General features: G+C 44.3%; 1 protein-coding gene across 1 annotated transcript in view; it reads left to right on the plus strand.

Moving 5' to 3' along the window:
- CNGA1 (cyclic nucleotide gated channel subunit alpha 1) overlaps window positions 1–25,836 on the plus strand; it is a 264,651-nt gene that overhangs the window by 155,396 nt on the left and 83,419 nt on the right. The window contains exon 2 of the mRNA XM_069201631.1: window positions 8,248–8,368. Within this exon, the coding sequence (XP_069057732.1) occupies window positions 8,248–8,368 (121 nt within the window). The remainder of the gene's footprint in view (window positions 1–8,247; window positions 8,369–25,836) is intronic.

The raw sequence follows: 25,836 nt of genomic DNA on the forward strand, positions 1-25,836 counted from the left end.
AGGCCAGCGAAGTGCGTGAGGACGATGTGTTTCTTTCTGCATATTAAAATAACAACGGTGCATGCCTCCTATGTGTGTATGTCAGTGAGCTTGGTGTACTCATTAAGTGTGGAATGAATACCTTGCCAGTAGGTGATCAGGACGGGCAGGACCAAAGCACGAATTGGGGATCTGCTTCTCCTGAGTTACAGTGGGGACAGCGCAAATCTGCTGTGGGGAAGTAGCGGTTGAGTTGTGCAGGAGTCAAGTATGCACCATGGAGGATATGGAATTAGATATTTCTTTAATCTGGCATTCCTTGATGGGGTAAACTAGAAGACTTGTGGCTGGAAAGAATAATAAACATAAATACAAACTTTCTGCCTGGGGTGTATTTTGCTCAAACCCTGCAATTGTGGTTTCCAGTTGAGAAATTCAAATACTACAGAATATATTTATAATAGAAGGAACAGTACAGCCAACAGTATTTCTAAGAACCAATATTAAAAAGTATATATGTATGCTCCATAGTTATGCCAGCACTCAATTGTCACTGTTGTCCAAATATCAAGACTTGGGTATTCCTGAAACAAGGCTGCTCAATGATCCCACTCAATCAAATGTTATGCCTTTCTCCTAAACATAGACTTTAGAAACAAAAGCCACTATATTTTCTAGCCACACTGTTGAGAGTCTGGACCTTACATATTAAGAAACAGAATACAACCACATTTCCTTCACCTCTATCACCAGTCATCAATCAATCAGTATTTGTAAAGTGCAGCTACTCACCCTTGAGGGTCTCAAGGTAAGTCATAAACTACCCAGGTTACCAACAGGAATAGACCACTGAGGCGATGGAGGGTAGATGACGCAGCAACCTCCCCACCCCCAAGGAGTTGGATTACCATCATGGAAACGGGGACACCCTAAATAGAGACACTTGCATTCAGACATTTATTTTGCCACTCTGAGTTGAATTTAGGTTGAACAAATTTTCTCAACTGGGCAAACTTGGTAACTGAAAAAATGAGAGGAGGTCAGGACAACACACCAATAGAACAAATGTTTGTTAACCTTATCCAAATAAGAAGCATTTGCTGATTGTACACAATTCTGTGCAACAGAGCCTCAGACCCTAAACTTAGCTAAACATACAATGGGATCAAGACTTGAGAGATAAGCTCTTGAATTAAAATTGTGCACAAATATGTGCAAGAGCTGCTACATCATCAATATATTCACTGTACAAAGCAAATTCGTGTAACGTACAAGATGGTATCTCACACCTGTTAGATCGAAAGCAATGTTCAACATCCCAGCCATAATTTGGAGAGGGTGTGGAGAGACACAGCAATGGATTTATCTATGATGATCATATATCTTCATACACTCTTATTGGAAAGAGGTGCAGGCATGGGTAAGGAAGATAACTAGTATTGATGTATCGCTTAACCCCATGATATTCTTATTAACAGATTCTGGCGAAAAGAGAATTTATCCATGCACAACACCAATGGAAAAAATGTTTACGCATCTTGTAGCAAATGTTACTATTGCAAATACTTGGAAAAATGTAATCTTGCCCCCCTCCCACCGTCTATTACAGATGAAGTCTAGAATGGACCTAGTAGATCTTGCTACCAATCAACACAGGAGGGTTAGCACTAGAAAAGGGAGATTGTCCTCTTTCCAGCACTGTCTCTCCCGAGTGAATCCTTGCTAGGGGGTTGCCTTGGCATGTCATCCCCAAGCAGGGCTCCATTCCACTAGACCAGGGATCTTTGTTTGAGAAGTAGCACCCCTCTCCCTGGACATGTGTCTGTCCTCCCACGCCCCCAGGCTGATCTGTTTTTTCTGCCCCTGTGAGGGCTGGCTAGTGGATGTTTACACCCAATTTGCTTACTGGGGGAAGTAAAGACCACTAGATAATGGGAATATTGTGTTACTGGTGTTTTGAGGGGGAGACGCCCACCAAGGATATTGTCAGTAGTTTTTTTCCACTCCTGTTACATGCAGTAGGCTGATCCGCACAAGTGTGGAACTGTTCTTATCAGGACAAGTGTGGGATTGCTGGTTAGTAGGAATTTTATCGATCCCGACAGCTTCCGTAACTTTCTCTCACAAAAATGTGAGGAACATGCATGTTTTTGCCAAAGTTTAAGGTATAAAATGTATTGTGGGTAGGGAAAAGTAGAGGAATCAATGCAAGCCAGAACACCCTGCAATCTCCTAGGTGTCTAGTTTTCAGAAATGTCTGGGTCTGATAGGTTTCTCTGGGTGGCTGCTGAGCTATGGCTCAAATTCTGTAGCTACTTACTTTGTACAAAAAATGTATTTTTTGATGAATTGTGATATCACCAGGTCAGGTTTTGAGGCGTTTTATGTCACAGGTGCTGGGATATAGTTTGCATAGTGAAATGTGTGGAAACACAACATAGTAGAAAATTTGTTATTACCAATTTCTCTGCATTGTTGACTCACAAGTGTAAGCCAGTGTGCAATGCAGAGCACAATTTGCAAAATGCCTTTTTTTAATCACAATAGCATGGATAACTACACATTCAGAGGTGTACAACTGCCCACTGTTTCAAAACGCAGTGTCTTGTGCAGATATAAGAAATGCATAGGTTTTCTTCATACCCATTTTTTATTCCTTAAATTTTATCATATCAATTGCTGCATGGTCCGTACACAATGAAAAATCATTATAAACTGGAGCTCAGTTGTTGGCTCAAGGTTTCTCATTTTTTTGGGAAACCTTCAAACCCTATAAATTCTTGTGTTTACAAAAGTCTGACAGATTCAACAGAAAATAGCATTTGTGAATTGGCAATTGTGACAAAAAGTACAGATGAAAATGTTGCCAATTGCTCTTTTTTCTGCTTATTTACAATATTGTTTTATGTCAGCTTGTCAACGACTAGTTTGTATGGGAAACCATTCAGGGAGCTACACAAATGAATGAATTCGGAATTTTGTTTCTTTTTCAGAAATGTATAGTTTGTATGGATCACCCATGAGGTATATACATACCTGTTTCCATCACAATGTCAAGTAGATTGAAGCCACAAAAATAGGACAAATTGACAACTTCTTTAAAAATTAAAAAACGGCTGTAAATATTGTTTTCATACAACTATGTTTGTTCCAGAAAGCAGGGAAAATGGTAATCTTAGTACAGAAAATCTTTAATTGATGCCTTTTCTAGAAAAAGATAAACACGTGCAGATAATGCACAAACCCTGGGTACCATTAGAATGCTCAAGATGTTGGGAAAAAAGGTGCAAAGTTGGTATGAATACCTTATGTGGGAAAAGGTTTGGAAGGTGAAGGTGTAAAGTACCATAAATATGAAAAAAAGAGTGAGCACTAGGGTTGGAAAAGCCACACCATATCAGGGGTGAAGGCACCTGACATGTATATAGTAATCCTGTTACTGCTAAAGGTATTATTAGATGGATAGTAATGTATGATTCTGCAAAAAAATAAATTAAAATAAAGATAAAGTTGTGAAGAAAACCTGAGCGGAGACACCTCATGTACTCTGGCCTAATCCCCTACACCTCCCTGCCATTTTCCTGCCACAGATGACTGCTATATTACACTTAATTACAGGAGCGGTAGGGCTGTGAAGGGAGTATGGCCTGGGCAGTGACTGACATCAGCAAGCATCACTATGCGTATGGTCCTGCGGCCCAGCAAGGCCTTTGCTGGAAACATGTATCTGGCGGACCACTCCCAGGCCCTGCAGAGCCTGTGGGGTCATGACAATCCTTAGAAACAGTTTTACCAAATTGTTCAAGCACGCCCCAACAACAGTTGAATTCCTTCTAATCCCTTGATGGTACCAGGGAGAAAGTCTTCTATATACCTCTTTAGTCAGGGGTACAATCATGCCCCAGACAAGGTATTCCCAGGGGACAATGTAGCCTCTCATGACAGCAGGTGTTTGAAAGCTCTGTGCAGAATAAATACATACAGGTTAGGAAAACAGGCTTTTTGTAAATCCTCCCCCCCCACCCATTTTCTGCCTCCATTTGGACTAGTAGCTGCTGGTTTTGACTCTGAAAGTGCACTGGTGCCTGCTCACCAGGCCCCAGTTCCAGTGCTCTCTCCCTAAATCTGATGTATGTGAATTGGGATCCCCAATTGGCAAGGGCTCTAACACCTTTGTAAGTTCCTAGTAGATGGTACCAGTGGTACACAAGGCTTGGGAGTTTAAGGGGTCACCAGGGACTGTAGCACTATTTGTGCCACCCTTAGTGACCTAAGTAAACCGAGGACAGGAGACCTGCCATTGCAGATTGCAAGAACAGTGCAAATTGTTTCAATTTGATTTTGCGCTCACCATGTGTGGCAAAGTCAAAACACTGCTTTCAATATATGCCAGTCATCCCTAAGGTAGGTCTCCTGAGCCCAGGTGGCAGGGTGCAGTATATTAAAAGTGTGGGTATATAAGTGTAACCTCATATGCCCCTATAGTGGCCTTTGCCATTAAAGGCAACTACACGTGGTCAGCGGACCATAGGCTAACGTAGGTTGACACCTGGGCATTCCGAGGTGGCCAGCTCTAGAATGACCCCACTAAAGTACATCATGTTTGATATCAAATTTCTTGTCTCATTGAACCTGTCTTGAATCCAAAGTCAGATTTAATGTAAAATGCACCAAGGTGGCTACATTAGAGGTCAAAGCATCCAAGCGCTGTGTTTGCTGCTGACAAGGTTTGTTCATGGCCAGTCCGACTACTGACCCCTTTGTTCAACACTGCACTTCGAGGGAACACCACTGTAACCTTAACCAACCACCTCAGTGGCTTAATTGTTGAGCTTTTGCATCCATTTGCTCTCCAGCACCATCTCAGGGGTAAAACCAGCACCAGCAGCTTCTGTTCAGTACCAAGGATAGCAAAGCACACGTCTGCACCTGAGCTAGGTAGAGTTGTTCTGCCTGGTGAATCCTGGTCTAGGGGCCCACACTAGCTTAACCCCCAGTGGGCTCCCCCAAACTCGACTTGCAACTGACCGAGTGTCACTAGTGTGCTTTTTCAGCACCTGTGGCTCCCGCATTCAGTACCAAGGAGAGCCAGGACATCTCTGCACCCGGGCCCCACAAGCCAGGTAAAATTAGTCTGATTGTAGACATTTGGTCTTGGTACCCGCAGCACTTTAACTTCTACTGGTTTCCACTGAACTCACTTTGCAAGTGACCGATCGTCACTAGGGGTTCTCCATTATCAGCAATGGCAAAGTTTGAAAGCTTTGTAAAGTACTGATTTATGTTTCCCTCAAAAATCCATATGTTCGGTTATATGTATCTGATTGACTCTCTTTTGGTGTCCAAATTAAGATAAAAATCTGCTCTATATTTATAAAATGGTGTCGGATTTCTTTGGAGTGTGTCATTTACTTATCATTCCTGTTGGTACTCTGAAATGCTTCACACATGTTCCTCCAGTAAAGCCTAGCTGCTTTTTGCCAAACTACTAGGACTGAGGGATTTATTAGTGGGAATCCAAAGGGCCCAGTTTGGGGGTCCTGTGAGTGTGTTGCATAGTGAGACTCACTCAGACTCACTACATAATACTCCACTTTCCCACAATAGGCAGCTCCAAATGCATGACTGTGTGCACTGGAGAAGATGTGAGTGCTGAGTGTGCAAGTGTATTCCAAGATTGGTTGAGGACAATAATAAGTCACACTGAAGGCGTGGGTCTATGGACAATTTGGACCGATCTAAAGCCATGAAGACCTAACGCTTTTAAGAATGTGAAATTTCTGAAAATCTTTAGATGTATTCTGTTTCCCCCTGATCCTTTCGTGATACATGCGAAATATACTTAAAGTCTTGCCTTTCTTGTTACTGCCATCGGCTTCATTTTATTTAACACTTCTCATGGCGCCTTGCGCATATCTTCATTCTCAAGAGGCTCATGCTGTCTATATGACAATTTTGTGTAATTTTTAGAAAAGGAGCCCAAAAGCTCGCTTCACATTATTGTTATTTTGTGCACAACAATGCACCTGCGTTTTCTCACATGTACGAATCCAGAATGTTGAGATTTTTGCAGTCTCACAATTTTTGTTAAGCACGCATAGTTTTCATGTTCTGTTTGCTGACAGCTTCGTCTGCAGTCTTTCGGTGCAATTGTGGCCTCCTGTGGCCGAATCGGAGCACTGCAAGCATCCCACTCATGCATAGCTACAAGTGTTGCAGAAATATGGAAACACTAGGACTTATTCACGCATTTTTTAGTACATAGAAGTATAGAGGAGGGTGAACCAACAAATGAACAGGGGGAGCCGAACCAGAGCCGATGAAAGTGTATGGCTGACATCTAAGAGTCCATGCACCAGCAGAGCCCTGAACTAGTTTGCCAAGTAAACTGAGCAACAAACACCATATGAAATGTGATAGACTCTTGAAAACCCTGTATGTGTCGTAGGTTCTTTCATAGAACAACACTAACTATAGTCTATTTGAATCAGACGCAAGAGACGCGCTTGTATAGCAATCAACCTGAACCCATGCATTTCAAAGTGCTCCCACACGCAATAAAGGAAAAAAAGAAAGCATGGTGAAATCAAATCTTTGCTTAGAATCTTCAGTTTGGTCAAGTGAGGAAACAGGATAAATTCCCTGCACGTTGTGCCATTCAGCTACTAGATGGATAGCTATTCTCTTCTCCTATTTTATATAAAAGGTAAAGGTCTTATTTCCGATTCTTGGTGCATCAGTTTAGAGCAGGGGTGGCAGGCAGCAGCCATATTAATGCTTGGCTCGTTTTTCGGCGCGAGGGTCTAGGAGAACCTCGGTTCTAGGAGAACCTCGAGCTGAGTCGTGGCTCTGGCTCGGGCCTGGCTCGAGCTTTCAGTAGCTCAGTCATCTCTAGTAAAGAAGTACTAGAGTAGTACTAAAAAATGCTATTCACAAATCTACATGCGCAACAGTGGTGTGGGAACAATTTTCAGAGTGGGATGCTGCCATTAGTGCTACATCACTGTGAATTGGGAAAAATCCAAGCATAACACAAAGACCAAGGCCCTCATTCCGAGTTCGTTGGAATCAAGCTTTTACTTATCACACCTCATAAATAATGATAAACCATGATGCATTATTTATAGGGTGCAAAAAGTAGTGTTTATTTGAGATTTTGGGAAATAACATGCAGATGTTGGTCTTTAGTGTAAAATAAGCCTGGTATTATACACTTTTCCCTTGTTAAATTTGGAGAGGCTTGGCCTAGTGAAATTTAACAACGGGTGAAAGGTTTAACACACCCAGTTATTACTGAGTGTGTTACATACCACCTGAAATAACAACATGAATTTGCTCATGGGTTAGAAAACACCGGACACTCATAATCAATGCCCAAGTGTAGAGAATAGGCCATTCCTATTCAGCAAGAGAGTGGTAGAGGTGGAACATATAGCTGGCGGGCCTTTTTGGGGTACACTGTCACAGATGTATTATTAAAGCATGGTGTGGTACAATACTGTAATATACAGGCATGACAGTCTCTGCTGAAAAGGCCATTTACTGTGTACAGACATATTTTACTGAATAACCTATATAGCACATTAACTATAATGTGGGTAAATTGGTTTTCAGCAAAGATTTGTCATTTTTGCAAAATCAAGTAAAATGTTTTCATTTGATTTGAGTTTGTTAAAATTCGGTTTCCATCACACTTCAGAATTACTAATTGTGCTTTAATGACTGCTGACATGTTTCAAAATATGTGTACAGTTAATTTACAGTTATTTACATTATGTTGTGTGTTCAGAAAAAAAATACAACCTGCAGCCTTTCCTTTCACACTGGCAAGATTGTGAAATTCACTATTTCAAAATCCTCTAATTCTGCAGTCAAAATAAAATAAACATCAATCTGCATGTTAGAAGACTAAACCACAATTTATCAAAAGACATAGCCTGACGTGATCTGTGTCTCTGAATTCACATCAAATGTGACAAGATAAAATTAACCAGTAAAGGGATCTTCATTGCTGCTTCACCTTCGAAACTCCAGCATGGTGGTTTTGTGGATGCTGCAGCAACCCCGTCACCCTTACTTCCAGCGTATATGGTGCGCAGACCTCTGCCCCTACCAGCTTTCCTATGTGGAGATCTCCGCAACCTTGACGTAGTGCTTTGAGTCTGGATAATTCAGGGTTGATAATTCAGGGTTGAGCCCAAAGATCCAGCAGGTAATGATCCTATGGTTTTACAAACATAAGGTGTTTTGTTTTCTGTTTTACTCTAGATTGTGATCGGCTGAAAATGGCAGAAGTGATCAACACACACCGCACATTTGCAGTTTTTCCCAGGATGGCAGTGTACCCTATGGATGAGGCAATAGAAAGGATGGAGAGCGGTATGCAGAGGTAGGAAACCCCTTGTTTATACTTCATTAAACAGACACCCATACTCTTTAACACATAGGCCCTCATTACGACCCTGGTGGTCTTAAAACTGCCAGGGTCGCGGTGGCGGTCGGACTGCCACCAATGCGGCGGTCTGACCGCCACATTATGACCGCAGCCGTAATGCCGCAGTCGGACCGCCAGCACCGCTACTTTTCCTCCACAGAACGTTGTGGTGGGGCTAGCAGTTCTAATCTGCCAGGGCAGTGCTTTGAGCAGCGCTGTCCTGGGGATTACAACACAGTTCTCTGCCAGTGGTTTCATGGCGATAGCACCGTCATGAAATTCCTGGTGGAGACGGGGTGAAGAGTGCCCCAGAGGGGCCCATGTACTTGGCATGGGCCGCACAGGGGCCCCCTTGGCCAGTCCTGTCACAAAGTTCACTGTCTGCTTTGCAGTGAACTTTGCAACGGATGCTGGTGCACCCTAAGCACAACAGCATTGCCGCAGGCTCTATTATGCAGCAGAGACAATGCTGTATGCCGTTTCTTGCTGGGCCAGCTGGCAGAAACTGAGTTTCTGCCCGCTGACCCAGTTGGAAACTCGTAATGGCCCCGGCGGTGAGGCAGCCACATTGGTGACAACCTTCACGTCTTAACTTTGGCAGACAGGCTTTTCCATCCGCCGAAGACTAAATGAGGGCCATAGTTTTTCACTGGGCAGGTGCGTTCTGCTGTTTCCTATTGATAACGAGGGAAACGTTCATAATTGATGTTGGCTGACAGTGTGATCGGCACAGCTGTCCTAAGCCTGACCACAGAGGGTCACTGTACTTCCATGTGCTCCATAATTCCATAATTCCACAACTTTCATTTACAAACAACGCAGAGGAGAAAGCGAAAGTGATTTCATTCATGTTCAACTACTTAAAATCAATTCATGGTAAAATCAAGCACAAAGGTATTGCTAAAATCAAGAGAAGAGACATAAGATCAATGATGCTTGAGAAAACAATAGGAGGGTGTGCAAAACTGCAAAGCTGAAAAAGTCGACATGATTTCAACAACACATATATTTTGTAAAATTAGTAAGTCTCAAAGTGTAGGTGCGTACGTTTTAAAAATAGTTAATATGGTACGCATGTGAGTGCTGAGTGTGATTAAAACAACTGTATGGACTGCGGGTACCCAAGATGGCTTCGCTTAAGTAGAAAGTGCTAAGGATTAAGGATCCACAGAGAGAAGGGGAAAGCGAACACAGTTCAGGAGTCCGTCTTAAGAGACTTAAATCTTTCAAACCCAGGAGGAAAGCACCCACAAATAGATGTAAAATTGTACATGCCTGGGCTATGTTTATCTGTGGTCATAATTCTATGCTCCAAGAGTACACATGCATAACTAATATGCGCCAATGTTACCAGGGGTAAGTGGGCAGAAGTCACACAAAGAGCTGACTCGTGCCTCCTTTTCTAACATCTGGTGTGTCGAAAATAAATGTCTAATCTAACACTGTGTGGATCCTGTTCATCCCCAATGAGCTCAGTGTCCATGTCAACATCTCATATGAGATAGTTTCACATGCCCTGCCCGATCTCCTTATCTCGACCCTTCATACGCTGGCACCTTCCGGGGCTTTTCTGTCTGCTTCATTTCACTTCAATAAGGTTTCTCTAAAGCATCAGTAAATGGGGCTTGTGCAAAGGGTCACAGTCTTTTCATGCTCCCTGTTGCTAAATTGACACTGTTGCCAATGCTGTACCTATTTTCAGATCCTTCTGTATCTGTGAGGCGCACTTACACTGCTGTACCCGGACCTATCTGTAAAGTGTCTGTCATGGATATAGCTGCTTCTTCAACAAGTGCTCCTAGACTTTACTGGGTCTCCTTTATAAAAGGGCAATGAGTTGGTTCAGAGGAGCTGCGAGGCTCCGATGCAGAGTCTGTCGTCATCTTCAAGTCTGCTGTCAAAGAGGGATGCGAGGGCCTGCTCAGAGGATACATCATGCAGCGACGATTCCGTTGGATCCACAGAAGCTAGCAGAGCACCTGAGGCCCACTTCCAAGGGTTCAGAACTGGGGTGGTACCACTTGGTGAACTCACAGATAGCAGAGTCTAGGTGCTGGGTTCAAGGTGGTTGGAGCCTTATGTGCCTGACGCTCAAATCAAGAGGCCAGCCAACATGCGCCTGGATTCACTCTGGTGGTCCTGAGTTCAACAGATGCGGGTTTAGTCCTTCTCACTCAGGCAGGAGTATAGCAAGCAGCAGGTCAGCACAGCAGGGCAGCAGTCCTTCAGGGCAGCAGTCCCGCGGAGTGGCAGTCCATTCAGCAGCACATCTTCCTGGCAGAGTATCCACAGGTCAAGAAGTGTACTGAAGAGTTGGTGTCTGGATTCAATACTTATTCCTTTGCATTCCTTTGTAGTGGAAGAAGTTTCTAAAGGTTTTCTTTTGAAGTCACGAGGCATCCTGTCTTCCCTGTCCTGGCTCCAGATTAACTACTGGGGGCATGCAGCCCTTTGTGTGGAAGCAGGACACAGCCTATTCATGTGTAAGTAGGGCTGTACCCAGATCCGCCCTCCCATCCTGCCAGAGGTGGCCCAGCTAGGCACACCTAAGCTCTCTACTGTGTGTGGCTGTCTATGAGGAATTTACAAAGCTCATCTGTCAGCTATCCCCAGTCATGTGACTCAGAGACAGACTGCCCGTACTGAATGGCAAAGGCAGGAAAATGTCAGCTTTCTAAAACTGGAATTCTAAGAATTGTAACTAAAATCAGCCTTTACCATAAGATATGATTTTTATTACAATTCCAAAGACACCAAACATGAACTGATCACCTGCTCTCATTTGGAAATTAAAGCCTATTGATTGTAATAACGTAACTCCAATTTTAGCTTATGGGAGAGGTACGCCTTGCAGTAGTGAAAAAACAAATTTAAGAGTTTTTCACTACTAAGAAATATAAAACTTAAAAGTACATGTCCTAGTTTTTAAATACATTGCACCCTGCCCTCCGGGCTGTCCAGGTCCTACCCTATGGATGATTATATGTATTAAAAAGGAAGGTTTGGGCCTGGCAAAAGGTTTATTTTGCCAGGTCAAATGGGGGTACAATAATCTCAATACTCAAAATATACCCAACAGCAGACTAATGTGAATCTCTAGCCCAGTTCTAATCTTCATAAAAAGAAAGTACAACTTACAATATAAATGTAAAACATGAATAATGAATACATGCAAGCAATTTATATAAATATTAGTGTGCACGCTATAAAGCTTCAGTCTTTCTGTGGTTACATTTCATTAATGCGTCAAGATATGTACACATGTTAATAATACTAAATATATATATAATGTCAAATATAAATGCCTATTTGTGCAATGATTGACATGACATTGATGGAGTCTAAATTTGTGCTACTCCAATCCCCTCTCTGATGGTGATCTAAGCCATCACAATAATACACGTATGAATCCATATCCGGTGCGTTCGAATCAAAGCCTTGAAGTTTTCAATAACTTTCATCTAGTATTTTCTAGGTGTTTCATGTCATCTTAGAATCTACTCTGACTCCATTTCCATATCTCTTCTAGCTCTTTTCAGTCCCTTCAATTGTTGCTTTCCCTTCCTTATCTTTACATGCATCTTTACAGATGTATCGCACAGATGGCAGTAGCAAAAATAGATCTCAAGATAGAACTCAATTTTCTGTTACAAACCAAATGTCAATCATAAAAAACACATTTCCAATTGCTTCCCAAACACCTGTAGCTTCCAAATCCCATAAACCTCCTTTCAGTATTTCTTAAGGTTCTCAGTCTTTTTCTTGGATGTAGGTGCAGCATTATTGGACCGTTAACATCCTGCAGACTCTGCCCTCCATGGTGAGAAGAAAATCTAATGCAAGTCTATTTTGCAAAACCATGAATCTCATAGCTACCATTTCAGTATCTACAACCAATAAAGCTCATGCAGAACTGGTGGACAGTTTATCCACTATGGTGAACAACTTTCTAATCTTAATGTCATTTAAAATCACACCTACGGATGGAATCATTTCACCAAAGATTTGTCCCGCTACTTCTCCAACACGAGCATTTCGTTTATGTTTGAAATTTGCTTCGAATACAGGACCATTAAAATGATCCATGTGATATATTTTCAGGAAGACTACACCTAAATAACACACACCATACCATCCCTTGGGCAACTTCAAATATGCATGTTCACCACAAATATAGTAAACTTCAGAAGTAACAGGATCTTTAACTGCCAACTATAACTCCCAATTTCCTCTAACCGAAAATGTTTACTCTTTCACATAAATATAGTGTCAACTGAAGATTTATTTGTAATTATGCACAATTTCCCTTTATGTTTCCAATCCAAGGTATATGCTGCTTGATTCCCTGCCACTTGATGCTCAATTTTTTCTCTAGCCCACTTATGCTAATTCTTAAAGTCTTTGGGCCTGATTACGACCTTGGCAGAGGGGATTACTCCGTCCCAAAAGTGACAGATATACCGTCCGCCATTTTACAAGGTCCATTGAATATAATGGAACAAAGTAATCCCATCCGTCAAGGTCACAATCAGGCCCTTTGTCTGACTAAGAATACAGATCTCTCCTCCTGCCGTCAACTAAATTGAAGCATTTCTTCTCAACATTTGTCAGAATGTAAGTCAGATTGATTCAGTGAGCATAGACAGTGTCCAGTGTCATAGTAGGTTTAAAGAACCTCACATTTATCCCTATCTCTTTAACCCCGGGGCAATGATTCAAATGTTCAAGTATGGGAACGTCTGAAAAAACGAAATCTTAGTTTGAAAAGTAATAATGTAAATTACCCTGTCCATTAAAAATACTCAGTTCAAGACTATAGTAACACTACAAGACAAACGAATATGACGATCCGTGATGCCTTTTGTAGTTGATGCAGCAATTGCGTACATAAATAGCAATCCCTTGCATCCATAGTTTCATTGTACTCCTAAAGCAATTTAAAATAAATATTTGAAGACACATCTCCTCTAGATATAATTTTCTATCATCCAGTGCATGAAAGCTATTGTCTATCAGACTCAAGGAGAAAGGGGTAACACTAGGTTTCGACTTAACTACTGTGGAAGGTGTGGGCAAGGATAGTCCTATAAGAAGAACAATTAGTACTACAATAGTGACAAACAACACTCCTACTAATACATATCTACATCTGTTTGTGTTATTAGTTTCCATATCTTCTCTACAATCAGACCATTGAGTAGAAATTAGCAGCAAACCAAGACTTCTCTGTTGGTTTCCACTTGTGCCAATAGCAAAACCAAAGTTAATGCGATTTGTAAAGAAGTTATTTATACAATCTTTGTGAGTCATTCTTTGCCCTAATCCGTCTTCTTTTAAATGATACCCTTACACTCCTTCTGCTCCCTCAGGCCTGGTGACTCTTCTTAATTCTTTAAAATAGTGCCCTATTTAATATTTACACGTCAAAGTTTACTTTAAATTATCATATCATTTATACTTCGAATCAGTAAATGCAATAAGAGCACAAGTTCGAACTCAGTTAAGGAAGCAATTCAAATTGACAGAGGGTGAAATGGGATCTCATTCTTGTCTTTCAACTCATAAGTTTCCACCTTGCAATTGTTATCAGCAGAGTATGCCCATTCAGGTTATGAGTACATCCGGCATGGCACTCTAGCTCTTTTTGATCTCCTGGGTACAGGTTGTTCACTTTGTTAGTCTTTGTTCTGTTGGCAATCTTAGGGCCTGACTTAGAACTCAGTGGATGGGTTACTCTGTCACAACGGTGATGGCTATCCTGTCCACCATAATCTAAATCTCATAGAACATAAAGGGATTTACATTCCAGCCGACGGGATATCTGTCACCGTTGTGACAGAGTAACCCGTCTGCCAAGTTCTAAATCAGGCTCTTAATCTCTCTCTTTCTTGCCTTCTCGACAAACTGTCCTCAGTCTCTACTTGGCGTGACAGAGCACTAGGCCATTCACCAGGGTCTGAGTCTGGCTCAGGTAGTAGTTCAGGCCACAACTCCTCAAGTGTTAGTTCATCAAGACCCCTCTCAATCTGAGGATGTGCTGTCACAGGCTCTTGCCGAATCTCAGTACTCTGTTCACCCTTTTTCTTACGGTCTCTCAGCTATGGGTAGCATTTCAGGAAGAGGTACTGTTGCATTATCAAGAGGTCACTCCATTCTATTTGTGAGGTCTGCATGAATCCAGTTAGAAAGACCGCCACACTTGACAGCAGTATTTGTCACTAGGATAACCTGGTATGGTCAATGCCATCCAGGGTCCAAAAACGTCTTCTGAAGGGGCTTCTTCACCAAGACCCAGTCGCCCCTGACTGAGATCCTGGCACTGCTTCAGACTTCGAGTGGCAGCAACAGCTTCAACCTGGCGGGACACAGCTAGGGCCAGATGTAGGAAAAATAAAAATTGCGAGTCGCATTTTGCGAGTCAATGCGACTCGCAAAATGCGACTCGCAATTTGGTATGCCAGGAAAATAACCGGTCCGATTTAGCGACTCGCAGCCGGACTCGCAACGCTGTGTGCGAGTCCGCAGATTGCGGGGTCGCTGTTTGCAAGTGTGCAAAAAACGAACTCGCAATTAGCGAGTGGGTGTCGCAAATTGCGTGTACCCTCAAAATTGCTTGCAGGTGCAGCAGAACACTCCAGAAAGCACACCAGAACACTCTGGAAACACTTCCTGGCACATGATGATGACATCACAGCCAGGAAGTTAACAAATACACCTGGGAGGAGGCAGGACCACACCCTTTTATAACTGCCAGTCTTCACACTGAACAAGCAGCAGCAGCCATGGAGGGAACCCCCCGAAAAAGGAAAATTAAATTCTCTGAGAGGGAGCTTGAGGTGCTGACCGAAGAATGTTGTCAGCACCATGATGAGCTCTTTGGGAGAGCAGCCCACACTGTTCCTGAGGCCACCAAAAAGAAAATCTGGCAGGAAATGCAAGAGAAAATTAATTCCCTGGGTGTGAGCCACAGGACAATTGAGGACATAAGGAAGAGGTGGTATGACCTCCGCTCCCGGACCAAGGAGAGGGTGGCAGAAAGGCTCCGGGAGATGAGAGGCACTGGAGGGGGACCATCATCTGTGCCACCACCCACACCCCTTGAAGACATGATTGAGGAAACCTTTGAGCCGGAGGCAGTGTGTGGATTTGGGGACCTGGACACCTCAGAGCCCAGCACATCAACCAGTGAGTACCATGTGACATGCCTGTACCCCTATCAATGTCATACCCCACCCACCATGTACACAGGTGCATGCACAACCAAAATAGCTCCATTTCAGGGTAGAAAAAGCCAGAATGATGCATTATGGGAAATGTAGTCCAATAGGCAGTTCATAGGCAAATGTTTATTAGGAATTGTGCAATAGATACTAGACACTGACAGTGTGTTCCCCATGTCCCACAGGTCTCCAGCAAGACACCCCCTACACCCCAAGCACCCAGGCCCAGGAGGACACCCCAGGACCCTCCAGCACCCCCACATGCACAGTCAGCAGCATTCCTGCAGTGGTAACGCCTGCTGCAACAACAACGCCAGGAGCTGCCCCAGCAACAGCCAGGGAGGATACAGGTGGGAGCACAGGGCAGCCACCACAGCGCAGGCGTCGCAGGGCAAGAGCGTCTGGATCCCGGATACTTCCTCCAACCAGCAGTGAGGCACATCTGCTGCGGGGTCAGCGCCTGCAGAACACAATATTGGGCAGGATTAGTGGGGTGCTGCACCGCTTTGTAAGACACAACCATGCAAGCATGCAGCACCTCAACAGACGCATGGACCTGATGTGCCAGAACACTGGGGACATTGCCTCTGCCATCAGGGAACTGGCGGCCGGACTGCTGGGCCAGGCAGAGGCTGGGCGGCGCAGAGATCGCCAGATTATGCTAAGACTGGACAGGATGGCCACATCGATCGGCAGGCTAGCCATCAACACAACAGGCCTGTCGAGGAGGACAGTTGGCCTGCAAATAGAGATGGGCCATTTTGCTGGGGATGTTGCCAGGGGCCTGGGACGTCTCACACATATAATAGAACTAATGGAGACACGGGAGATGTCGAGGGCCACCGGGGAAACACCCCAAGATAGTGAAGAGGGCTCCACAGTGAGCAGTGTATCTGCTACTGACAGTAGGGTGCTAAGGAGTGGGAGGCAGAGCACCATGGACGCAGCAGGGACCAGCCAGGCTGGCAGGAGGGGCAGGAGAAGCTAGAGAACAGCCCGGAGAAATAAATGTGGCACATGGCGTTAATGTGCCACATGGCTGGTTGGCATTTCCCTGCCCATGGACAAATTCATCTTGTATATAGTTCATTCATTACATTATTAGAACTGTTATTTTTCTTCCACTTAACTAAAGGAGTGTTTGGTTAATGGGTGAGTATGGTGGGAGTTGACACGTACTGTCCAAAATATTGCATTGCAATGTGTTCCCGTCTCAGTCTGCCTTGATTAGCTAGACTCCTATCCCCATGATGGCGATGTGGTTGTTCTTGCTCTTCCTCATCAGGATCTGGCTCTGCAGGGGTGAGAGGTAACCCACGTCGGGTGGCTATGTTGTGGAGGATGGCGCATGCGACCACAATTTTGAATGCGGTAATGGGGGTGTATTGGAGGGCGCCTCCACTGCGGTGGAGGCATCTGAATCTTGCCTTCAGGAGTCCGAAGGTCCGCTCTATCAGGTTCCTGGTCCTCTTATGCGCACTGTTGTATTGCCTCTCAGATTCATTACTTGGTGTTAAAAACGGAGTCGTGATCCAAGGCCTGAGAGCATATGCACTGTCACCTGTTGGGCACAAAGGTACACTGTTAGTAAGTCCAGATAGTAGTGCACAGTGACCTGTGTGTATGTCTGCAAGTGTCTGTGGCTCTACCTAGGAGGTATCCGTCTCCAAATTCCCCACGTTCCAGGCGTTGATGTATCCCACTATGCCTAAAAATGTATGAGTCATGGGTACTGCCTGGAAACTTAGCAACGATGTCCGTGATGACGTAATGGGCATCACAAACAACCTGTATGTTGAGTGAGTGGGTACACTTTCTGTTGCGGAAAATATGTTCCAGATTAGCAGTGGGGCATATTTGAATGTGTGTCCTATCTACACATCCAATGACATGGGGGAAGTGGGCAATGCGGTAAAAGTCCAGCTTGGTGCTGTTAATTTCTGCCTCATTCCTTGGTAAGTATATGAAGTGAGACCTGTGCGTGACTAAGGCATCTAGGAAGGCCCTGAGGAACCTTGACACTGCACTTTGGGATACCCCAGCTGCCACGGCAATGACCCCCTGATAGCTCCCTGAGGCCAAGAGGTGCAGTGCGCATAGTACTTGTACATGCGTAGGGATGGCGCAGCCACGCAGAGTCTTGTGTTCTAGCTGTGGTTTTAGTAAATCTATTAATTCTAGAATGGCTGCGCTGCTAAGGCGGTATTTATCATAGATCTCCTCTTCAGTTTGCTGGAAAAGGGTCTGCCTGGTTCTATATATCTTCTCCTGTCTGTGGCCCCTCCTCCTCCTCTGCTGGGCTGCGTAGACTCTCCTCCTCACTGCTATCAGGTATATGTCCGCCATCTTGAGTAACCCAGATGCCTTCTGGGTCTCCTTTTATACTTTGGTAATGGTTACCACCTGCTCTGAGTTAGTGGTAAATGCGACAAAAAAAGTCGCAATTTGCGGGTCGCAAAATGGGGTCGCAACGGATGCGACTCGCAAACGGGTCCCATCGCTTTTTGCGAGTCGGAAATGGGCTTTTTGCATCCCATTTCCGATTTTGCACTGTCGCAAATTGCGAATCGGCCCGTTTGCGAGTCGCAAACGTTTGCTACATCTGGCCCCTAGTTCCTTACAATAGTCAAGAACCATGTTATCTGTAATTTATACAAGTGCGTTTGTAGGGGCTACACTGCAGGTGATCTCATGGCTCTCCTCATAATTATCTCACAAGGGGACAATCCTGTTTTTCTATCAGGAACACTGTGAAGACTTATCAGCACAAGAGGCAAAATGTGTGGCTACTTCAGAGTTGTTGATGGACACATTTAGGCTAATCTGGCTTTCAATGTGCCATTCACGTGCTGCATGATGCCAGAAGCCTCAGGCCAATAACTGCAATGTAGCCTCTGCTCCACTTGTAATTCTGCACACAACATTGTGAGGACCTCATTATTAAAATGAGCTCATCGGTCTAACTCCATCAAAGTTGGGAAACCAAACCTAGGTATTAACTCCACCAACAACAATTTGGCTACTGTGAGACTGTCATTTCTCCTAGTCATATAGGCCTCCACCCAACACAAGAAGAGGCACACAATCACCAGGACATAAATCAGCCCGTTGCACACAGGCATTTCAATGAAGTCCAGCTGCATTTGATTGAATGGCCCTCCTGATCTTCATACGTGGCTTAATGTCACTGGAGTTCTTTTTCCTTTGTTCACCTGTTGACACACAACACACCTGTGACACAACCCTTCAGTCACCAGCCTAAACCGAGGGTTAAACCAATGTTGCTTAAAAAAACGAACCAAGGCACCCCTTGCCAAATATAAGCAGGTCCATGGAAGTGTTTTGCCATTGGGAATTACATGCTGTCTGGTAACACTTCTCTGTCATTAATAGAAACGTACATATCATAATTTATTTCACACAAGTGACAGAGGCAGAACCTTGCTGTTCTGCCTCTGTCACGTCTTCCTGTAATCTCTTCACGTTCTCCTAGGTATCAGTTGTTGATAACAAAAGGTTACGGTTGGTCTCAACTTCAGACTCGTCTACATATTCACCATTGAATGTTTGTGACCCATATGCACAATATGGGGCGACCTCATCAGCATAACGGTTGCCAGCTGTTACATAATCATCACCACTACAGTGAGAAGAGCACTTCACAACCTCAATTTGTTCAGGCAGTTGTAATGTCTCAAGTAACTTCATGACATACTCTCCATTATGAGTCGGTAAACCAGATGAGGTCATTAATCCCTGTTGTGACCATAACTATCCGAAGTTGTGAACAACACCAAAGCCGTTCTTACTATCTGTAAATATAGTCACTCTCAGCTGTCTGTACTGGCTATCCTCATGCAAATGGACAGAGAAAAGGGCATGGCACAAATTGATGACAGTGAACCACTCAGCCTCACATGGAATTTGAAACAATATCACAGCTGGATTCTGTACCACAGGACAACAGGGAACAAGGATAGCATTGATCCTTCTCAGGTCGTGCACTATGCGTTACTTACTGCTAGGCTTCTGCAAGCTCAAACTGGATGATTTACATGGACTCCTTATTGTTTCCTTTATAATGTCTTGTTGTGGCATTGACTGAATCACCAGGGGTTGTCCCAGCAATTATTTTGGAGGGTCAGATTGTACTGGGGGGTTCTTGAGTATTTTTATGTAAACTGGTCTAACTCCCTATATAACATCAATCTAATTTTCAGAGAAGTCCTAGCCCTCAGGCATCACTGTATACTTAAGATCCAATGGCAAAACTTCAGATGTCATCACAGGGTACAACTTAAATTCTGGTCCTTGACTCATCAATTTAAAACTCACCATGTATTTGCAGTTCAATTCGTATAATGTTAGAAACTTGGCCTGTAGTGAGAAGAGGTATGCAACTTGTTCAAGTAGGGACCACAGCTCTAGTCAGAGCAAGCAAATTACATTTAATAAATTACGCTATGCTCACACTCTGGTAGCTTTGTGCAGAGCAGGCAGGCCTAACTTAGAAGGCAATGTGTAAGGTACCTGTGCTACACACACACACAATAATCAAATGAGGTAAACCACAGAAAAAGACCACATGGCTATATAGAAAAATAAGGCTTATCTGGATACTTTTAAGTTCAATATGATAGAATGTATTTAGCTTTGTAGGCTAAGGATAGTAAGATCAATGTGCAAGAAAAGAGGAATAGGTCAAAACGACGATGCCGGGTATTCCTTGGCACAGGTGTCCAGGTCCGTGGTCGTGATCCTGCTAGGAGAGGGATGCGGCTATGCAGGGCCAGAGCCACTCGGGCCGAAGTTGACAAGGTGCGAGCGGCAAAGCTGTGCTGAGGCTGCTTGAGTGAAGTTGAAGAGGTGTGAGAGGCAACGCAGGGCAAGAGGCAGTTCAGGTGAAGCTGAAGAAATGAGAGCGGCAAAGCATAGCAGAAGCCACTCAAGTGAAAGTTGAAGAGTTGTGATGAGAGCGGCAAACCAGGACAGAAGCCGCTGGAGTGAAAGTCCAAGAATTACGAGGAGCGAAGCTTGGCATAAGCCGCTCGGTGAAAGTTGAAGAGTTGCCAGCAGTGCAGCTAAGTAAAGGCTGCTGGGAGGAAAGACAAAGTGTTGCGAGCAGCGTGCTTAGCAGAAGCCACTCAGGTGAAAGTCAAAGAGGTGCATGCACAGAAGCTTGGCAGGAGCCACTTCAGTGAAAGTCAAAGAGTTGCAAGCAGCGCAGATAGGCAGAAACAGCTTGGGTGAAAGTCGAAGAGTTGCGAGCAGCGAACTTTGGCAGAAGCCGCTCAGGTGAAAATCAAAGAGGTGCGAACAGCACAGCTCTGCAGAAGCTGCTCAGGTGAAAGTCGAAGAGTTGTGAGCAGCAAAGATTGGCCAAAGCCAGTCAGGTGAAAGTCAAAGAGCTGTGAGCAGATAAGCTTGGCAGGTGCTGCTCGGTTGAAGTTGATGCGCTGAAAGCGGCAAAGCAGGGCAGAAGGAGGCTGATGCGATGCAAGAGGTGAGGAAAAGCAGAACTGCTCAGAGTCACTCTGGGCTTGGAGGTTGAGTTTTGGGTTACCGGGCAGAGATCAACATGAAGCAGGGCGGCTCAACCAAGAACAGCAGCAGTTCCTGAGAGCAGTTATTCCTGACAGAGTGACAATCCTGGCACACAGCAGTCTTCACTCCAGCTGTGTGTCATAAGTCCAGAAGTATACTGACTTCAGTGGGTCATGGGCCCAGTATTTATATCAAAATGAGCCTTTGATGTGTGGTGTGACTACAAAGAGTTCTTGTGAAGTGCACAGGTCCCCCTTTCAGATTAGCCTCAGCTCCAAACTATCAGTGGATGGTAATCTGCCCCTTTATGTGGACTCCTAACACTACACCTTTGATGTGTAAGTTTGAACCCTTCCCAACCTCCTCCACAGGAAGACACCATCAGTATGCAAATACATGCAGATACAGTTGCGTATCCTGTGTTGTGGATGTCTGAAGGGAATGCACAAGTTTAGTTGTCACCTAACACAAGCCAGACATGTACTGGAGATGGGCTTTGGACACAGAAGGCAGGAAGTGCAGAGAGATGCCTACTTTCTACAAGTGGCACTTCTAAAATAGTAATAATAAATCTGACCTTAGAAGGAGAGACGAATTATTACTACTATTTCAGTGGTACTTAACATGATGTAGCTACTTCTCTCAGATCAGGAATTACAGCTTAAAGGTAATTTAAGGAATTCCCAATGCTGGCCTATGACAGAGGCAGGCCTCATAGTAATGAAAAACAGCTTTGGGATGTTTTTCATTACCAGGACATGAGAACTTAAAAGTATATGTCCTGCCTTTTTTGGTTGCATAGCACTCAGTCATATGGGCGACTTAAATGTAAGAAAAGAGGAGTGTTAGACTTGGCATCCTTAGCGTGGACCCCCTTAACTTTTTGGCTCTGTTTCCCAGGTTGTTCATGTGTGCTGGACTCTGTTTTTGCTGTTTTTGTTACTCTGGGCACTTTTCTACTGCTATCAAGTGCTAACGTGCAAGTGCTCCTATGTAAAATATATTTGAAATTGACTTTCCATGATTAGCATATTTGATTTACTAGTAACACCATAGTACAGTGCACTAGAGGTGCCCAGGGCCTGTAAATCAAATGCTTTTAGTGGGCCTGCAGCACTGGTTGTGCCACCCACATACGTAGCCCTGTAGACATGGCTCAGACCTTTCGCTGCAGTGCCTATGTGTGCAGTTTTAAACTGCCAATTCGACTTGGCATGTGTACCCACTTACCAGGCCTAAACCTTCCCTTTTTATACATGTAAGGCCCCCCTAAGGTAGGCCCTAGTTATCCCTGTGGGCAGGGTTCAGTGTATGTAAAAGTTGGGACCTATACTTATGTGGTTTACATGTCCTAACAGTGAAATACTGCCAAGTTTGTTTTTCACTGTTGCAAGGCCTATCTCATAGGTTACCATGGGGGCTGCCTCGAAATATTATTAAATCGCAGATTCAATTTGGGAGCAGATAGGCATTTAGAGTTTGGGATCTCTGAATTCACAATTCAAAAATACATCTTTTAGTGAAGTTGGTTCTTAGATTGTGTGTTTAAAAATGCCACTTTTAGAAAGTAGGCACTTTCTTGCTTAAACCATTCTGTGACTCTGCTTGTTTGTGGATTCCCTGTCTGGGTCAGTTTGACAGTTGGGCTGTTTGCACCTCTTTCTAGATAGTGACACAAAGGGAGCAGGGGTGTAGCCTGCATATCCTGATGAGCCATCTGTTCTAGGAGGGAGGAGAGGAGTGGTCCCTCACACCTGAAAGGGCTGTGCCTGCCCTCACACAATGCAGTCTCCAACCCCCAGGTGTGTGTATGGGGCCTGACCTGGGCAAGGCAGGATCTTGAAAACAACAGAGACTTCTCTTTGAAGTAGGCCTACTTCAAAGGCAGAAAGGGGTGTAGGAAGAGCAACCCAAACCCCTGAAAATGAGATCACTTCTGGAATCAAGAGGAACCTCTGCCACGGAGAAAAGCTGAGGAGAAGTGCTGTCCTTGCCTGTGATTGTGCTTTTTTGGGCTGTGCTGCAGTTGCAGCTTCTGCCTGTGAAAGGGGACCGAGGCTGGACTTTGTGGTATATTCCTGCTTAAGAAGAATCTCCAAGGGCTTGGACTGAGCTTGCCCCCATCTCTGAAGTCTCAGGACCATCAAAGACTTCCCCTACAAGCACCTGGACTCTCTGCTGAGACTCCTGCCCTGACAAGTGGTGCCCTATCCAGTCTCTGGGCCCTTGAAAGGAGAAGCTGGTGAAAATCTAAGAAAACCAACTTCGGATGACTCCAGACCGACGCTGCTGCCGAATCCCATGACGCCGCCTGCAACCAAATCCGTGGTCCTCCCTGGAGTGCGACAACCCTCGCAGGCCTGGTATTGCTGCAGCCCCGCCGATGTCCGCGACTCTGTGGAAGACCGCCGGATATCGACTCCATCTGAAGTGTGCAGATTCAACGCTTCGCCCTGACTCCTGCCTCACCTCCACCGCTCTGCAGCAAGGACCCGATGCCTCTTTGTGACGCCTCTGCTCCTTTGCCCCACAGCACCGGATCCCACGCCACCTCAGATCCAGCGAAGCCAAGATCCCCAACTTCGCGCACCGGCTTCTTTTCACATTTTACTAAGGTACTGTACCTGGGGGGTCTGCGTGACTCCGTATCTGGTGCCATTGGCGTGGGATTGTTAGGAACGACTCCGTCACAATGCCGTGTTATCACCTCACCATAGCATTTTGTGTTTCTAAGTGTTATTTTTGACTTTAATCTTTAAAAATTCATAACTTGACTTGTGTATGTGGGATTTTTGTCTTTTTGGTCTTGTTTTGTTTAGATAAATATTGGCTATGTTTCTAAACCTGTATTGAGTCATTTTGTGGTGTTTTTACTGTATTACTGTGTGTGCTGGTACAAATACTTTACACCTTGTCTCTGAAGTTAAGCTTACCTGCTCGTGCCAAGCTACCAAGGGGGTGAGCGGGGGTTAACTGAGTGTGATTCTCCTTTACCCTGACTAGAGTGAGGGTCCTTGCTTGGACAGGGGGTAACCTGACTACCAACCAAAGACCCCATGTCTAACAGGGAGATTAAGGCTTGGCCAAGGTTTTAAATGCCAAACCAGGGTTACAGTTAGACTGCACACACAGGCTCTGTAATGGCAGGCCTAAAACATGTTTACAGGGCTACTTTAGCAGGTGACACAATCAGTGCTGCAGGCCTACGAGTAGTATTTATTATACATGCCATGGGTAAATGGCATAGGGCTCTATGAGGGACTTATATGTTAAATAAATATGCCAATTGTGGATACACCAGTATTACCATGTTTTAGGGGAGAAGCACATACACTTTAGCACTGATCAGCCGTGGTAAAGTGCTCAGAGTTCTAAGGTCAACAAAACGATTCAGCAACAAAACAGGAGGTAAAGGCAAAAAGTCTGAGGATAGACAACTCTAAGGATGCCAGGTCTAACACATAACAAATTGCGTCCTAGTAAACTCACAGGATTCGAATCATATCCCACAAACTGGTGATTCTCCTCTATGGACCCTATTTTAACAGGTACATCTTTTGTTACAGGATATGACATCTGCTTGTTTGCAACTCCTAAAACTTGGATTCTTCTTCCTGAGAGAGGTAGGTTTGGAACTTCCACTGTTCGAACAGTAGAGCGGGTAGCAACAGTATTGATCAGAAACAATACAGAGTGGCCATTCACATCACCTTCTATGAATGGACCACTCTGGTCCACCTATGCACCAAGTACGCAATCTGCCTCCCACCACAGCCACCGTCATTATGACTGGGCAGAGTTTTAGCCCTCAAAGCCATCAAATATGGGAAACTGTTGGAATGGGTTCTGATTTTGGAAAGAACTTTGGTTTAGATTTGGAACTTGATTTTAATAAAATCATGAACCATTTGCATTTTATTGCGGCATCCGGGTTTTGTGGAAGCTGTATCACTGGAGCTTGTGGTGCATTTTTGTTTTGCATTCTTGGGCTCAGTACAGTCTGTGATAGTACAAAGTTATTACTCTGGGGCTATACAAACCCTGAATTCTGAACCTGGTTCTCACTCATCACTCTATTTGAATTAGGATGACATTCCTGCTGTCAATGCCCTAACTTGTTGCAATAATGACAAGTATTTGATCTCTTCAAAGTGAACACATAAATTCCAATACTTAAATTGGAACACCACGACCTCTACATTGTAGCGAGAATTCATTTCCACCTTTTACCATAGGGGCTCCATGCTGATGCACTCCTTGCATTGAACCAACGTTCTCTACAAAAGGGAGACTCTGACTTCACCTCTTTGTTGCTTTAATTTGTGCTACCATTTACTTCTCCTTCAATCGTTTCTGCTTCATTTCCAATTCATCACTACAGTATTTTGCATATCTCGGGATCTCATCAACTGATTTATTCTGCCAACATATCAAATGCTGTTAATCTTCAGACTAATCTCAGGTCTCAATCCAATCACAAATCGGGACACAAAATTTCCCATGTCCTTTGCTTTGAAAGTCTCTTTTCTAGTGGGCTGCTTGAACACTTGCAACAATCTCTCATAGTAAGCATGCACTGATTCTTTGGGCTCTTGTGTTGTCCTGTCAATCTTAACCCAAGCAAAGTCTTTTGCTGGTATCTTTACTTTCAAAAAGGTC

This window comes from Pleurodeles waltl, chromosome 1_2, assembly GCF_031143425.1.
Source record: "Pleurodeles waltl isolate 20211129_DDA chromosome 1_2, aPleWal1.hap1.20221129, whole genome shotgun sequence".
In the NCBI taxonomy this organism is placed as follows: Eukaryota; Metazoa; Chordata; class Amphibia; order Caudata; family Salamandridae; genus Pleurodeles; species Pleurodeles waltl.